Source organism: Cucumis sativus, chromosome 6 (genome assembly GCF_000004075.3).
Source record: "Cucumis sativus cultivar 9930 chromosome 6, Cucumber_9930_V3, whole genome shotgun sequence".
Classification (NCBI taxonomy): domain Eukaryota; kingdom Viridiplantae; phylum Streptophyta; class Magnoliopsida; order Cucurbitales; family Cucurbitaceae; genus Cucumis; species Cucumis sativus.
The window spans coordinates 2757035-2774773 of NC_026660.2; the positions used below are offsets into that span (position 1 = coordinate 2757035).

The 17739-nt window shown below is 32.6% G+C and overlaps 1 protein-coding gene across 1 annotated transcript; it reads left to right on the plus strand.

The window, feature by feature from the left end:
- Nucleotides 1-11700: 11700 nt before the first annotated feature.
- On the plus strand, nucleotides 11701-17149 carry LOC101218299 (alpha-xylosidase 1). The gene is made up of 3 exons (XM_004140810.2): nucleotides 11701-12041; nucleotides 12149-12831; nucleotides 14991-17149. Exons 1-3 carry the CDS (start codon nucleotides 11806-11808, stop codon nucleotides 16862-16864), a joined length of 2793 nt encoding a protein of 930 aa, XP_004140858.1. The 5' UTR covers nucleotides 11701-11805; the 3' UTR covers nucleotides 16865-17149.
- Nucleotides 17150-17739: the final 590 nt, after the last annotated feature.

Consider the following 17739-nt stretch of genomic DNA (forward strand, 5'->3'; position numbering starts at 1 on the left):
CCGCCCCGTCCCGCTGGCCTTTTCATGCGACTAGAAAAAGGTGTGCTGCTTAGACACCCAATGCATACCTCTCCACAAAATAACAAGTTGGACGCCAAGTAAGCAAAATTTCTTAGTCTCCATCGCAGAGTTTCAACTTTGAACTTGAAAGATCTTTATAATTCAATGCAGCGGAAAACACTAAAATGACCAACATAACTTAATCGTCTAACCTTCAACACTTAAACTCAACTATTAAGTGATAAGCAATGTATGGATATAAACACAAACACAACAGAAATATATAAAACACAACTCTGATTTTTTTACTTGGTTCAACACTTTACAGATACATTTTCTTCCTTACAAGCCACTTAAATGAAACCTAAGTTCTAAGCTCCAGGTCCTCATTCCTTCGCTGGGATGCTACTCTTCGCATCAAAGTGTTTATGAGTATAAGAACCCCTATCTTATCCTTCTCCTTGATCGTTTAGCAACTCATCTTAAAGACAAAACTCATCCAGCACACAAAATTGAGATGCTTCCCTCTTTAGGCGTAATAACTTTAAACCATCCAAAGATGGATAACTTGATCAGATTTCCTTCACCACAATCCATCTTGCATTTTCTTACTTGGCCTCAACGCTTGATTATCTGGGGAAGGAAAACTTAAACACATAAGTCAAATACTTAGTGAGTGAGGATTTTGGAAAATCTTTTTGGGAATACTAGTCAAGCACAGAACATTTTCACTTCTCAAGCGTGTCTTCAAACACCTCATTTTATAAATCACAGTAATGTCACATTAGCATCTCTTATTCCTTTTCACCAAGAACATGAATCCTTCCCATCGTCAAGCCTACTGTGATTCGCTCTTGCCAGTATCTTGCGACTGAGCTACTATGTGATGTTCACTCCATCCATAGCATTTTGAAAGTTTCATGATTCCCGTTTCTTTCTTGTCATCCACACGACACCATTCACATTATATGCACACCACATAAGCACTGTTCACTTTATAGAAATAAGGCTAATGGTTTGCATGCATTCATCGCAATCAACACATAGAAAACGACCATTTTCTATTTTTTAAAACCACAATAAATAACATAGATAGATACAGAATGCACTATCCATAATTTAGACTTAGAAAGAATTTATTAGAAAACATTTAAAAAACATTAGCTTACAAATTACCCTCGTAGAAGTGTTTGAGAAGGACTACCCATGCAAAAGTGTTTAGTTTAAGAAAGTCACTCACACAGTAGTGTAGAGTTTAAGAAAATCATTTACTTAGGATTCGGTCTTTTTTCTTTCTTGGACACCTCTCCTTGCCTAGAACTCTGTCAATAACAACTCAATTACTAATTACACTCTGTCAGCGAAACTTCCAAAATAATAGCACTTCTCTTAGGTCTTCACCCCTATTTATTACTAATCCTTGGGACATGTTACTATCTTTACCTGCCAGTTCAGAATTACAACTTTACATGTGTCACTTTAGCCTATTGTCGCCTCATGTAATCAAACCAAGTTTGACACATAAGCCAACGGTCAACTCCCAATTTGACATTCCACTGAGGCGCAAACCTTATCCATCCCGGAAAGCCAAATTCTTCCATGCCTTATCTTCTTAGAAAGCTTAAACTATTTTTACTTGTTTCATTCTTCCTGACCATGATAGACTACAACTGTCCACTTTTTTTCTAACTCCTCGAGCTACGTCATCCATCACCTAACTCTTCTTGTGAGAGAACTCCTTCGTCGCGCCAATTTTTCCTTCATTTGACCTTCTTTCAACACGACTTTCTTCACTTCAAACTTTATCTTTAAAATGATTAATCTTTTCATTTTAAAATGATCATCCCACTCCTTGACGCCTTCCTTCTTCATTTTAAACACAGTCGAATTGATCATCCCTGCTTTATGAAATTAAACGTGTGTTTTGAATATGAATTTGATTTTGAACCATATATTTAATTACGGATATGGTATATTTGTAAATAAATAAAAAAAAATACGTTTTACAATGAAGATGGTGAAATTAGGATTATGCTTCGATTGAATGTGAACATCCAGAGAGAGGTTTCTGTTGTTGAAGTTTTGTTTTTCTCCAAACACCGCCATAGATCTAAAAGTATTTTGTTGTGAAGAAAAAGAAAGAAAGAAAGAAAGAAGGATTGGTACAATGATAAGAATAATAATGAATGGCGCAACTTTGGAGTGTGGGAGGTGGAAAATGGAAGTGGTGGTGGTCAAGGATTTGTTCGTAAAAGAGGGTGGGACCTTATTTCTCCCCTTTTTGTCAATGCCATCACATGCCACCATTTATGCCACCTTTTTATCATTCTTTTGTTTTTTCTCTTATATATCTTTCCCTCTTTCTGTTTTTCCCTCCATGTCGTGTCGTCATGCACATAAATCTATTCAATCCATGTGTTTGATGCATACATATTACATAAGTCCTACTCCTACTACTACAAGTTATGCCCAACCGCCAAAATACATCTTCTTTCCTTATACTAACCAAACCACAGCCCATCATATAATAACTTTAAAACACTTCTTAATTCTTCCATATCTTTTTGGATAATGATCCTTCAATCTCTTCAATTTTTCTACTTCTTTGTTTCTATCTATTTACCTCATCCCACTCAAATCTATCTTTTTTAACTTTTCTTTCTTTTTCTAGTTTTCCCTACTGTATTTAAACTTTTTTATAAAATTAAAATATTTACACTTTTATCAACACACTAAATTGGTAGTTTACAAAAATTGAAACTTACATTTTTGGAATTTTACGAAACTACAGAACAAAACGGAAATAAGAATTTGGGATTTGCTGGACTTCTTAAAGTCTGTCACTTCCTAAATGACGTAATTTATGATAAGCACAACCGTAAATGATAAAGATAATAAGTCAGATCTTCAATCATAGAAATTAAGTTCCTAAATTTATCCCCCAGTCAAAAGATTGAAATAACTTCTATAATGGTAGAAATTGTATATGGTTGAGTCTCAAATCCCAATCATTTCCAACAAACAATTGGAGAAGTATTTTTTTATTTTATATTTCCAAAGTAGTATAGTTTTAGAAATTTTGTAATTTTGTTTTTTTGGGAGTCAATCTCGACCGAGATCAACCTTAAAAGTCTTTCTAAATTTTTAAATTTTTTTGAAAGATTAGTTACCTTCGAAGAGTTTGTGAGTCTTACATGTTCAGGGTTTAGGTTATTTTACCTTTAAAGCTTTTTTATTCTTGTAAAATCTCCTCACAAACTCTTCATAATCTCCTCACGAACTTGAAGCCAAGACTACTATTAGTGATGACCCGCTATTCTCCAAACTTAGAATAGGACTATGATACCCATACGGTGGAAAAAATAAAGGAAGATGGAATTTGGAGGAAAAACTTTTTTTTTTTTTTTTGAGATTGTGGAGAGAAAAAGAGTTTTTGGTTTTTATTTTGCATTTTCAAATTACAAAATGAAAAGTACTAACAAAAATCAAGAAGAATTTATATTTTGTTTCTATATAAAAATAGTACCTAAAATCTAAATTTAATAAAATAGTTAGATATCAAATTGGTTTGAGAATAACATAAATAATATTTAAATTAAAAAAAGATGTAACTTTGGTTCTATATCAATGTGGTAGAAAATTTTAGTTTAGGTATATGATTTGTAAACCATTTTAGGTAGATTTGATGTGTAACTTTTATGATATATAGTTTTAACATATCAAATCTTATTGATTCATTGATGTAAGCATTGCTAAACTAATTAAGACATTGTATTGTTTTTTGTTTCTATAAAAAAATCCATAATCAAGACATTAATTACCTCGATTCAAGATGCTTCTTGTTTCTTTCTCCAAAACAAAAGAAGAAAGAAAAAAGGGCTTGTTTGAAAATTCCAGACTCTTTTCTTTGTTTAAAAATAAATAAAGAAACCCACTATATAAATTATAGAGCTAAAAAGAGGAGGAAAATATTGATGATAGGGTGAAAATGATTGGATAAGAGATGTGTTTTCCATCCATTAAATATTTTTTCGAGCTGTCCATCTTTTAGTAAATTGTTCGAATGCTTACGTGCATGCAAAATCACTATCTCTCTCTTTTCCTTTTTTTTTTTACTTTATGACCAAATATTATGAAGCACTCTAAATTTAGAAACTGAGAAAAATACATATATCCAAAAATGTTACAAATTTGTTTTATTTCATTATCAATCCCAATTAGGAAAATTCATTATTAATTGAAAATACTCACACTTCTGTTTTTTTATTTTCTATTTTTTAACAATAGGTGAAATATTAATGAACAATAGGTGAAATCAGTTAGGCTCGTTGTTTGAAACTAATAAATAAAGAGAATATTATGTCTAAATAATAATAATGAGAAGAATGTTCAAACTATAATAAACAAGAGTTTACAAAGAGAATTTATTCTATTCTATATACATACCAATGAAGAAAAAAGAAAGAAAGAAGATAAACCAATCATGGATAATTATCGAGAACCTTTCAACACAAACTCGACCCTTCTTGGACTACATTTTTGTCCATATATAACACTTTAGTCGAATTTTTTTATATCAATAAAAAGAGTAAATCAACACTTTATATATTATCGTACACGTCAATAAAACATAAAAACTAATCAACAAACTACAAATATAATATCAATATTAAAACATCAGGTTAACACTGCAAGAATTTTAGGATTGTTTTATTTAGAAGAGAGACTCTCTTGATGTTGTATGTTGAATGTTAGAAATAAGTCTTAATTCTCGATGCAGTATAAGGACTTCAATAGTAATGAGACAAACTTTAAAAACGAGGGGAGCTCCCGATGGACTAACTACCATGGAACTCTTGATGTGTTATCTTAACGTGTCAAGTGATATGGGGTAACGTCTAATGGGTAGTTAGACCGTGAAGAGTGACGCATGTATGGCGACTTCGAGAGTTCCCTTTTAAAATTCCTATTCAGATATGCAATCTCACAGATCTAAAGACAAAAACTTTCTACGTGTGTTGCATACGAATTAAAACACCAATTTTTTTTATCGTTTCTATCACTCCTTAGACATCTACTGTCGCCATCAACCATTGCTCTTCTTCCACCATCCGTCACGCCATTGTCGTCGACTATCTCTTCTGGTACGAAAATAGCCCCTTCCTCACCATTTTGTGAATCTTTTTCTCTTTTGATTGTATAAATTTTTGCTATCGTTTTATAATGGATTATGATGATTTGATAAATTGTGATTGTACGATGAATTTGGGTTGTGATATATAGGTTGGATTGAAGTTTCTCTTTTTATTCTAGTTGTGATAATTTTTCGGGTTATTTTATCTTAGAGTTTCTTTCATTATTTTGGTTGAAAATTGTGATTGAAGTTGCTTGATGTATTAAGTTTATTGATTGAAAATTTTAAAATCTCGAATGATTTTTTGCTTATTTGTTTAGGGGTTAGGCACTCTCAATAGGGTTGGTTGTCGAGAGATAATCGGAAGCTCTTGATGGTTTTTATACGTTGTTGAGCATTATGATCGTCCAATGATGTACCATGATTGTCAAGAGTCAATTAATGTTCAACAATACACTATCAGAAATTTTTCCCAACCAGATTTAGACAAACAAACTTGCATTGAGAGTTCTTTTCCCGACACATTTGAATACATTTCCCAGCAACTTCAATTATCGTCAACAAATCATCAATGCGTTGTAATGTAATTTCCCAAATGTGGTTTATTTATTAGCGTAAATTTTTTTGAGTTTTTTTTTTATATATAATTTTCTAGAAATATCTATAAACATTGTTATTTTCTTTTGGTACTTTTGTTCTCATTTTTTAAAAATGTGAGATTTTGATATTTTTGCCAACATCGATATATTAAATCTTGTCTAAAGTTAAGATATCTTTCAAAAGAAATAATCAACAAATTAAATTAAAATTAACAATATATGCAACACACCATCTTAAAAAAATAGGAAAAAGTATCATTTAGCCGTCAAAGTTTAGGATTTAATTTCTATTTTAATCATTTTGTTTTGCCACCACTTTAGTTTTTAAATTTTGAGTTTGGCTTCAATTTAGTTCATACATCTCAAAATGCTACAAACTCATTTGATATTCGAGGCCTGTTTGGTTTGATCAATTAAAAAATATGTTTTTCAAAATGCCAATTTTATTTGAACACATTTTGATCAAACAAAATTGTTTAAAATAAAAACATTCATGTGTTTGACATTTGGTTTTTCAAAAGTGTTTCTACATAAAAATAGTTGGTATTTTTATTAAAGTCAAATTATTATAAAAGACAACTACAAACTACTATGAACTAATAACTTAAAATCATGGTGGTCAATTGTGTAGTCATTAGAGTTGGTGGTCGCACAAGGTGGTGACGTGAGGTGGTTTTTAGTGGTGGGTTGGAGTTGGTTGGTTTGTGGTGATGTTCGCAGTTTGTCACGACTGAATGGAAGTGAGGTAGACGTGTTTGAAGACGTTTTGATAATTTTAAGAATTATAGAAATTAGAGACAAATTAATCATTAAACGCTTACAAGTCAACTTTTAAAACTTTAATTTAAAATATTTATCCTAAACGAACTTATCGTATAAATTCATATTTTTGAAAGGTTTTACAGCATATACCAAATTCTATCATTGATAGTTATTGATATGTTGTAGTATTAATAGAATCTAAAATTTTGTCATAACAGGTAAATAGTTTAATTTATTTTACTGTTTTTAAAAGTACCCGATTTCGAAATAGATTTTGCAAGGTGTGGTCCTTGAATTGGTAACAATAAGTGCATTTGTGGGTTCCTCAGTGTTTAAATTGATCATTCAGAATATGTTTAAAAGGTTTATCTACCGACAAAGTAATTAAATTTAAACAGTAAGTGTGGTGTGCTGCAAAGTTGATCATTTTCATATTCGTTTAATTTATGGTTGGCAAACAATCTGTATTTTGAATTTTGGATTTTGGATTTTATATTCAAAATCAGTTACCATATTCTATAATTCAAACTCCTCGTATATTCTGAAACACAACATTTTTTTTATAAAAATTTTAAGCCTTTATGTTTTGTTAAATTAAAATATTGTTGTACTATGTATTATAAATTACGTGATTTTATAGAAAGATAATTATACAATTTTATTAGGTTCACTTAAAAAAAGAAAAGCATAACAATTTATAATAATTAAATCTACAACACACAAATTTATTGTTTGCAATAATAGCATAAACAAAATCCAATTCGTAAATACAAAATATAAAATGTCACAAATGTCTTCATTACTGGTATACATTTGATACACTATTAAATATATTTGATACACTTTATATATATTTGACACTTCTTGATAATCTTTGGACCTTGATACACTTGATGTACCATGATACTCTTTGATGCACTCAATATCATTTGATACATTTGAAACAACTTGATACATCTAATACTTCTTATTACACTCGATTCCATGTAGGCCTTGATACAGTTAAAGGCTTCACTGATGAGTTTGATACACTTGATGCGTTGCTAATAAACTTGTTATGTTTCATTGGTACACTCAACAAATTTGATATGCTTGATGCACTTAATATGTTTGATATATACACCTGAAGTACTGTGGATACACTTAGTATTCTTCACTGATATACTTGATTTATTAAATACACTTGATATGCTTCAAGTCCTACTTATACACTATTGATATACACTTGTAAACTTGATTGATATACTTGATAATGATTCACTTTACTGATATGCTGATATACTTTAATAATATATTGTTGATATACTTGATAATGATATATTGAGTTTATATTATTCATACACTTAATAAATTTTGAAAAAACTAAAAATTCTGTTATAAAGATATCAACCAACTAATACATAAAATACAAGTACATCATAACACTCATATACAAATCTGAACCAAAGTAAAACCAAAGCAAAATTATTTGAAATCAAATTCAACTAAAAATACACGTCGAAGAAAGCAGAGAAAAATTAAACGAAATTAAATTACTTTGATCAACAGCTACTATATTTCATATTGCAATTAATGTATCATTGATATCTTAAAATCAAGATTAAGACAAGAAGAAGAAATCGTTTTTTCCATATAAAGAATTGATGATTAATTAGGACCTTGAAAAGTGAGAGAATAAATAAAAGATGATAAGCGGCATTAAAAAGGAGAGAAGAAATAAGTTACATTGAATGGTAGTTTGAGAACAATAACAAGTATTTTAAAAAGTAAGAATTTTGTCATATTTGTAAAATTCTAAAACAATGTCCTATATTTGCAATTTCTCAAAACGCTATCATTTAATTTCTCATTTTATTAACATATTAATTAATTATTAATAGTTTCAACCTAATATTTAGATATTTTAATTATACTTAGCTTTATCGTTGGTTGATTTTTATAAATATAACAAAACACTAAAATATTTACGGTCCGTGTAACAAAATCAAAAAACTCATGAAGCCGACAATTTATTTTTAAATATTCTAGGTTTGCCTTGCTGCCTTTTCATCTTCTTTCTTCTTATTCTTGCAATTTTTCTTATATATATATATTTTTTAATCATAATCTTTGATTTCAATTAATCATACATATTGTATTATTTGTTTTTCAAAGTGTTATTTGATTCAAGATCGTGTACCAAATTGGTACACGATCTTGAACAAAAATTATTGGAATATTGATACATAATCGTTTAGATTTGGCTATACAATCGTGTAGATAAATCTAAACAATGTTGGTACAAGATCTTGAACCAAATATAAAAGATCTTGAAAAAAATCGTTGGGATATTGGTACACGATCATAGGTGAAAAGCTCAATGCAAAATAATTTCATCCTTGTTTTACTGCTCTTATTGTAGTATTCTAGGCAAAGAAGAGTGAAGTTCGACAATTAGCACGATGTACTCCAGGAGACTCAACCAACTTCTTCATCTCTAGAAAGTACAAGCTAGGCGACTAAGCCACTAGCAAACAAAAGAGGTTGGCAGAAAAATCAGAAAAATGACATAGAGAACAGGCCGTGCAAATAAGTCAGGATAGACTGCATAGACAAAATAGGTTGCGCAGCATAGCCACAACTTTTCAGTGATCTTCATGGTGCATGCTGGCCTATCAACTTCACTCTTTGTACATAAAGAGAGCTTCTCACCCCAGAAAAAAAATGTACACAATTGGCCATAAAAGCAAGTTCCTTACATCGTCCATCATTCTCCCTTATCTTGAGTTTTAGGTGAGAGACTATAACAAAAGTGAGAGAGAGATTCATTTCGTTCATCTTCTCCCTTAGATATAGACAAAAATTAAAGCAAAAAAGAATGAGATATCAAACTCTGCGACATAACACATCTGTTGTATTTCCATTTTGTAATTTGTATATTGTGTTGTTTTGTAAGAAAAATTCCATGGCTAGAAAGCCTCTCCATGTGTATGTAGTCAGTTAACTAAATAGTAATAAATGAGGTTTTTGATACTCTAAGAATCATAATGAATGCAATTATAGTTTTACTTAGTTAAGAGTGAGTATCGTAACCTTGTTCATTCGAAAGAAGGGCATGGTACAAGATTGTAATCACTTGACAAGTGAGAACCACACTTGACTAAGCAAGTGATGAGAAGAATGTAGCAATGTATTCTTGTCACTAATCTCATCCTTAATATACATTACTGAGAGGTTAATGTATGTGGCAAAAGCACTAAAAGGTGTGCGTCTTAATTAAGAAGTAGCTATTGTAACTACATTTAGGATGATCTGATACAAATAATAGCTTAACTATGAGTATTTGCATCCAGAAAGGTGAGCAAGTATGGTGAAAGCCTGAGAAGTTGTTCGCCTTAATTCTTATTTAATACATGTTTTGTATCGCCTCTAGGCATTGAAACTTTGTTTATCGCAAGTAGTTGATTCAAATTTTCTTCCTCGTCATGTCTATGTTGAGTTCATATATCATTACTCCATCCCCCTTACTCACCTTGCATGCCAAGCACCATAGTGTAAATAGTTAAGATACTTAGTATACTGTTTATATTTTTACTATAAAATGTATACCACATGATTTAGTGAGAAATTAGACAAATTAGGAGCTTAGATTCTCTGTGTTCTTCGACCCTGGACTTACCAAGAAACCTCTCTTCACTTATACTTGGGCGATAGATAGGAAAGTTTGTGTGACAAATTTTGACCATCATATTAGCAACGTATGAATGAGATTACATCTTTCATCACATTGACCTATTCAGTTGCACTTTAGTTTGTAATGTAGAGCTACTCATGTTAATTCTAAAAGCAAAACACTTGATAAATTTATTTCAATGAATATTTTTGAAAAATTATTAAATAAATATTTGTTCAAATAAATAAACATGTTTATTATCTATATTATATTTATATTAGTGTCATTTTGGTGTTTATTTTTTGTGATTAGTGGATTTTTTTAAGTAGTAATGAAAATATTAATTCCCTCCTTCTATTAATATCAAACCCATAGAAATGTGAAAATACTGAAAATATCAACGTATCGATGAAAATTTAAAGCTATGGTTTTAAACAAAAAATTTGGGTGCTAAGAAATTTGGTATCAAAATTGGATTAATGGCAGTATTTTCTAAATTTTAAGGGTATTTATGAAACTTTTCAATAGTTCAAAGTATTTTTTTAGCATAACATTGACAATTTCCATCCAAAAGTAAAGCTAACGGTATTTTTAAACTCTTTTAAAATATTTTTTAAGAAAAAATTAAAAATATTTTAAAAACTTTTAAAAGTGTTTTTCATAGTTTAGCTTGAAGTCGGCATCAAACACCTCTAAAACAGAAGGTGATGATAAGGGTGTAATCGGGTTGAGTTGAGAGACATTCTTAACCCAACCCATATTTCTGGATTGTTTGGATTGACAACCCGAACAACCTGGATTAAGTTTTCAACTCAACCCAATCTAACTAGTAAAATATGGGTTGAGTTGGGGTGGATTGTCAGGTTGAGAATTAGATGAAAAGAAAAGAGAGGAAACAGACAGTGAAGATAGAAGATGAGGGACGAACGAAGAGCCGGACGATGTAGATAGTAGATAAGAGTCGAATGTCAAAGACAGTAGATGAAGGACGGACGTTGGAGAGGGGAAGAGATCTGAGAAGACAAATGACGTAGAAGAAGAAGATCTGAGAAGACGAACGGCCGACAAAAAGAGAGATCAGATAAGACAAATGACGAAGAGGAGGAGATTTGAGAAGACGGAGGTGGAGAGGAAGAGACATGAGAAGACGATATGAGGAGGAGAAAAAGGAGGAAAGGAAAGCCATATAAGGAATACACTTATTAACCTAATTATTTTTTAAAGTTTTATTAAATAAATAATATAATATATAATATAAATATAAATATATATTATATTAATTTGGTTGGGTTGAGTTGTGTTGAACCAAAATTTTGAACCCTCCAATCCGAGACTCAACCTAGCTCGAAAATATTTTATTTTTTAGTGCAGTACAATCCATATTTTAACTAATATAGATTGAATGGTGTTGATTGTCGGGTTCAGTCCATAGTCTTACACTTGTAGCTCACGGATGAGATGAGAGAAGAGATGGGAAGGGACAGAATCCTGATTAAAAGGATTTAAATAAAAGAAAAAGAAGTTATAAGAGATTAATGTTATTATTAAGGCACGAAATCAAATCCAGCTGACGAATCCTATGATCTTCACTCCTTTTATATCGAACACAACCCTTCAACTCTTCTTCTCACTCACTCTCGTCTCTTTCACTCGCTACAATGCTTCCTTCTCGCTTCCTTCTCCTTTCTCTTCTTCTCATTCTCTTCTTCAATGCCGTCCATTCCAAACCCAAATTTTTTCCTTCTTCTTCCTCTGTTTCTTCCAAAATCGGACTCGGCTACCGTGTAGTCTCTGTCGAAGAAACCCCCGATGGCTCTCTCTTAGCTCGCCTCCAAGTTAAAAAACCCAACAAAATTTATGGCCCTGATATCCCTTACTTGCAGCTCTTTGTCAAGTATGTTCGTGTTCATCCAACTTGTCTTCTGTTTTTTTCACTTTTTGCTCTCTGCATTTACTTCATTTTCTCTGATTCTTTTGTTCTTTTCTTAATGTTTTTGTAAGGCATGAGACAAACGACCGCTTGAGGGTTCACATCACCGACGCGGAGAAGCAAAGATGGGAGGTTCCATACAATCTCTTACCAAGAGAACAACCGCCAGTGATGAAACAAACCATCGGAAAATCGACCAAAAACACCATTACAGGCTCTGAATACGTCGGTAGTAACCTAATCTTCAGCTACACATCAGACCCATTTTCGTTTTTGGTTAAAAGGAAATCAAATGGCGATATCCTTTTCGATTCAAGCTCTTCCGATTCAGACCCATATAGTAATTTGGTGTTCAAGGATCAGTATCTGGAGATTTCGACGAAATTGCCTGAAGACGCTGCACTGTACGGACTAGGGGAAAACACACAGCCGCATGGGATTAGAATATACCCAAACGATCCTTACACTTTGTACACAACGGATGTGTCCGCCATTAATCTGAATACAGATCTTTATGGATCTCATCCAGTGTATATGGACCTGAGAAATGAAGGAGGGAAGGCATCGGCACATGCGGTGCTGCTGCTCAATAGCAATGGGATGGACGTGTTTTACAGAGGAAAATCTTTGACGTACAAAGTCATTGGTGGGGTTTTAGATTTTTACTTCTTTTCTGGACCTTCACCACTTGATGTTGTTCAACAATACACTTCCCTCATTGGAAAACCTGCTCCCATGCCTTACTGGGCCTTCGGTATCATTTCATTCCTTTTTCTCTTGTTTGTTATTGGATTTGGTTATTATATATTTTGATGAATAGACACTGACTTGATTTCCTACTCTGTTTTTGATGCTCTGTTTTAGTGGTCCCTTAACTTTTGAGTAGAGGGTTTGAATATCTGAACTTAATTGGAAACAGATGCTGTTTTATGTGTCCTGCTTGTTCACAAATAGTTTGATGATTAACTATATTCGTTTGGATAGCTAATGTCTAATTTATTACTTCTCTTTGGAGACAGAGTGCTGTTGTCCAACTAAGTGAATTGATGTTATGCCTGTTGTCATGTTTTAGTTAAGTAATTTAATGAAAAGTGAATGCAAGAGTTAATATGATGTGTTCACAAGAAAATATAAAGGTTTGTTTCCTTGAACTCTTAGACTTTGTGTCTCCAAACCTTAAAAGGTGACATGGATAAATGGACTTTTTATTTTTTTTTACTAAGTCCTCGCACTTTCAATTGTCAATTGTGTGTAATAGGTTCTTTAACTTATTTGACATTTTGAAAAATTCACGAATTTATTGGACAAACTTTTCGCACTTAAAAAATCATTCCAAATATACCAGTGATGTATTATATTAGATACATAATATAATTTGATGTCTATTAGTTTTGTTAATTTTAGAAAATATTGGATGTAGAGACGTATTATACACAAGGTTCTAAATATATAATTTAACCATAAAGTTTAGAGGCATTAGAATATTCATCCTTATATCAAGGAAAAGGGTTGTTTTGCCACTTTATGTGTCTGATTATCGCTGGATTATATTTTGGATTTTTGTGTTTTTTTTACTAAAGTTAATTTATTTATTAAATCCATTGAATAGAAAAAAGTTCTCTCTTTCTTTCTTTACTTTCTCTCGCTATTAATTATGAGGGGGGGATACAATTTAATAATACAATGCTTGGTTATTGTAATTTGTTTTCTGTATAGTAATGCTTGGTTATTCTACAAGGCAAGGATTTAGAATCTTTGTTCCAAACATAGTGTTAAATTATCTTTCCTTGAAAGATAATTTTGATTTGATTATTGATCTGTTGAGAATTTCTATGAACAACTTTATATTAATTCTATCTTTGACTCATTGACTGAAGTTGCATTAGATTAACTTCCCTCATCAAGAATTTTAAATTCCAGATCTTAACATCAGGTTTGGTTACTGGTGTGATTTTCCCCCTTTTCTTGGAGGGTAGAAATTTTATATCCTTCCATAATGTTTGGTAGGTGTTGGGTGGTCCCTTTGCTAGTTCGAGGCTTTATAAGTGTGTATTCAATTCTCATTTATTTATTTTTCCTTTAGAATCAACTTTTAGATCCATAAGATATTTATCTCATGATAAGCAATCTTTTTTGTTTAAAAAAATATTTTTTTTTTCTAGCCTTTTGTAGAAAGTGAAACCATATGTATTTTCATGAATTTTTCTTTGCCCTATTATTTAAATAAATAAAATACAAACTCCTTTTCTCTTTTCTCCAAGCAAGTGTGGACCCAAATCCATTATTGATATCTTCATAACTTCACAGTTCACATCAATCTATATTGATATCTTCATAACTTCACAGTTCACATCAATCTATATTTCTTCTTTGATAAATATGATTCTTCATAATGTCACTGCCCCCTCAAAGAAGAATACATATAATAAAAAATATAAATATAAATATATGAATAAAGCCCCATTAAAAATGCAAGTGAGATTTCTTTAGTGTTTTTTACATCTCTTATATGTGATAAGCTTGTTCAGGCTCTACTCGAAAAACTACTGTACGATACGAAAAATTGTTCATGTCTTCCCTGCTTGTAAGGCATTTGAGCCTTTTTTACTAACTTTGATAGTCACCAAAATTAAGTCCTTTTTTTTGTTCTTTACTCTGCTGGCCCATCCACATCGAAAAAGTGGGGAGGCCTTGCAATCTTTATAAAATATATGAGTGTCTCCTCTCTTTACAATTTGGTTTTGAGATGAAACCCATTTTAACTATTATTATTCATGTTGTTATTCATTTAGATGACTTTGTTTAAGTTGTACATTTGTGTCCTTGAGTTCTAAAGATGGCTTTATTTACTACTTTAACTAATGCTCTGGATTAAATCAAACTTCTAATGAAAGTTCGTCTCCTGGTGTGCAGGATTTCACCAGTGTAGATGGGGTTACCATAACTTATCTGTTATTGAGGATGTTGTTGAGAACTATCAAAAAGCTCAAATTCCTCTTGACGTTATTTGGACTGATGATGATCACATGGATGGAAAGAAGGATTTCACTCTCAACCCCGTCAATTATCCACGGCCGAAGTTTCTAGCTTTCCTAGACAAGATACATAGCATTGGCATGAAGTACATCGTCATCATTGACCCTGGCATTGCTGTTAACTCCAGTTATGGTGTTCATCAAAGGGGCTTGGAAAATGATGTTTTCATTAAGTACCAGGGTGAACCATTTTTGGCTCAAGTTTGGCCTGGTGCCGTAAACTTCCCTGATTTCCTTAATCCCAAAACTGTTTTATGGTGGGGTGATGAGGTCCGCCGTTTCCATGAACTTGTCCCTGTTGATGGTCTATGGCTTGATATGAATGAAGTCTCAAACTTCTGTTCTGGATTGTGCAAAATCCCAAAAGGCAAACAATGCCCAACTGGAACAGGACCTGGCTGGATTTGTTGTCTAGACTGCAAGAACATTACGAAAACAAGATGGGATGATCCACCTTACAAGATAAATGCATCAGGTTTGCAGGTGCCAATTGGCTTCAAAACAATTGCGACCAGTGCAGTTCACTACAATGGTGTTCTTGAGTATGATGCTCACAGTCTCTATGGGTTCTCTCAGTCTGTTGCAACTCATAAGGCCCTTCTCGGTCTTGAGGGAAAGAGGCCGTTTATACTTTCCCGTTCGACATTTGTTGGTTCAGGCAAATATGCAGCTCATTGGACTGGGGATAACAAGGGAACATGGGATGATTTGAAGTACTCCATTTCTACAATGCTTAATTTTGGTATATTTGGAATGCCAATGGTTGGTTCTGATATCTGTGGGTTCTATCCAGCACCCACGGAAGAACTCTGCAATCGTTGGATTGAACTTGGCGCTTTCTATCCATTCTCAAGGGATCATGCCAATTACTATTCCCCAAGACAGGAACTTTATCAGTGGGAGTCTGTTGCTATATCTGGTCGAAATGCACTGGGGATGAGGTATAAGCTCCTACCATATCTATACACATTGAACTATGAAGCTCATACAACCGGAGCACCAATTGCTCGACCGCTTTTCTTCTCATTCCCAGATCTTAAGGAGTGTTACAATGTGAGCACTCAATTTTTGCTTGGCAGCAGTGTTCTTGTATCCCCTGTGCTTGAGAAGGGAAAAACAAAAGTCAGTGCAATGTTTCCACCAGGCACTTGGTACAGTTTGTTTGATATGAAGCAAACTATCGTATCAGACGAAGTTCAATATCTGTCTCTTCCTGCACCATTGCACGTTATTAATGTCCATCTGTATCAAAACAGCATTCTACCAATGCAGCAAGGCGGATTGATTTCAAAGGAAGCTCGAAAAACTCCCTTCACTTTCATTGTGGCGTTCCCTGCTGATGATAGCAAAGGAGAGGCCAAGGGAAAGCTGTTCCTTGATGAGGACGAGCATCCGGAGATAAGCCTTGGGGATGGTCTATCTACTTACGTCGAACTATATGCAACTGTGAGCCAGGGAAGTGTTAAGGTTTGGTCTGAAGTTCAAGAAGGAAAATTTGCTCTGGAAAAGGGTTGGATAGTTGAGAAACTTATTGTGTTGGGGTTAGATGCAAGCAAGCGAGCACAGGCCCTTGAGATCAATGGAAATGCGGTTGAGGAAGGTTCGAATATTGAATTTTATACATCGGAACAGAGTTATCAGCAAGCAGAACTAGAGGATGGAGGGGATAAGAGGAAGACTGCCATGGTTGAGGTCAGAGGATTGTCATTGTCTGTTGGAAAGAACTTTGAAGTCTTCTGGAAAATGGGATAGAAAGTGGAGAGGTAGAAATTCTGTACTCTAGATCGTCTGATTGAGCAGCCCTTTTTTCTTTCACATTCCCCTTCCACATTTTCTTTGAAATTGGTTCGTGGTTACTGGGTTTTCTTTTTTTTTCTTTTTCCTCTTTTTTTTTCTATATTGCTTTAATGGAAAAGAGATGAGCCAAAGCAAAGCTTATCTTCATCCTTATCCATGGAACAAGTCTTGTACTTGTGTTCATCGTTTTATGTAGTTTGAGAATAAAGTATGTTCCTATCATTCATGGGTTATAGCAAATCAAATGTGTACTGAAAAATGATCAGCTTAGTCCTCTCGTACACAGAGTGTGAAATCTATAAAAAATAAAAGCAAAATGAAGACAAAAAAGATGGAAACAAGAAAAAAAATATTGCACTGCGATTAAGTGCTTCGTGGAGTTTAAGTGCTTCGTGGAGTTTGATATACATGGAGGGGTGAACATTTACAACTGGCACATGTATCAAATATAAAGTGAGCTTTATCTATAGTGTTACCAATATAAGGTATCAAACCTTTTTTCTATACTATAAATCTTTTATAAAGTGAATTCTATTAATAGTGTTACTAAGATTTGGTGTCTAACCTTTTTCCTTTACTATAAACTTTTTAAGTTGATCTCGAACATTAATCTTTGTATGTCTTCGTATACTATTCAAGATTCATCAAACAATTTATCATCAAATAATTTATGATGTTGGTTTATTGAATTTAGGAAATTAAGACGGTTAATAATATAATCATTAACACTTACCGAAAAATAACAGCATTTTATTAACAAATAACGGTCAATGAATTATATTTATTATTTATGAGATTTAGGACATAAAATCTAACACAGACGATGGAAA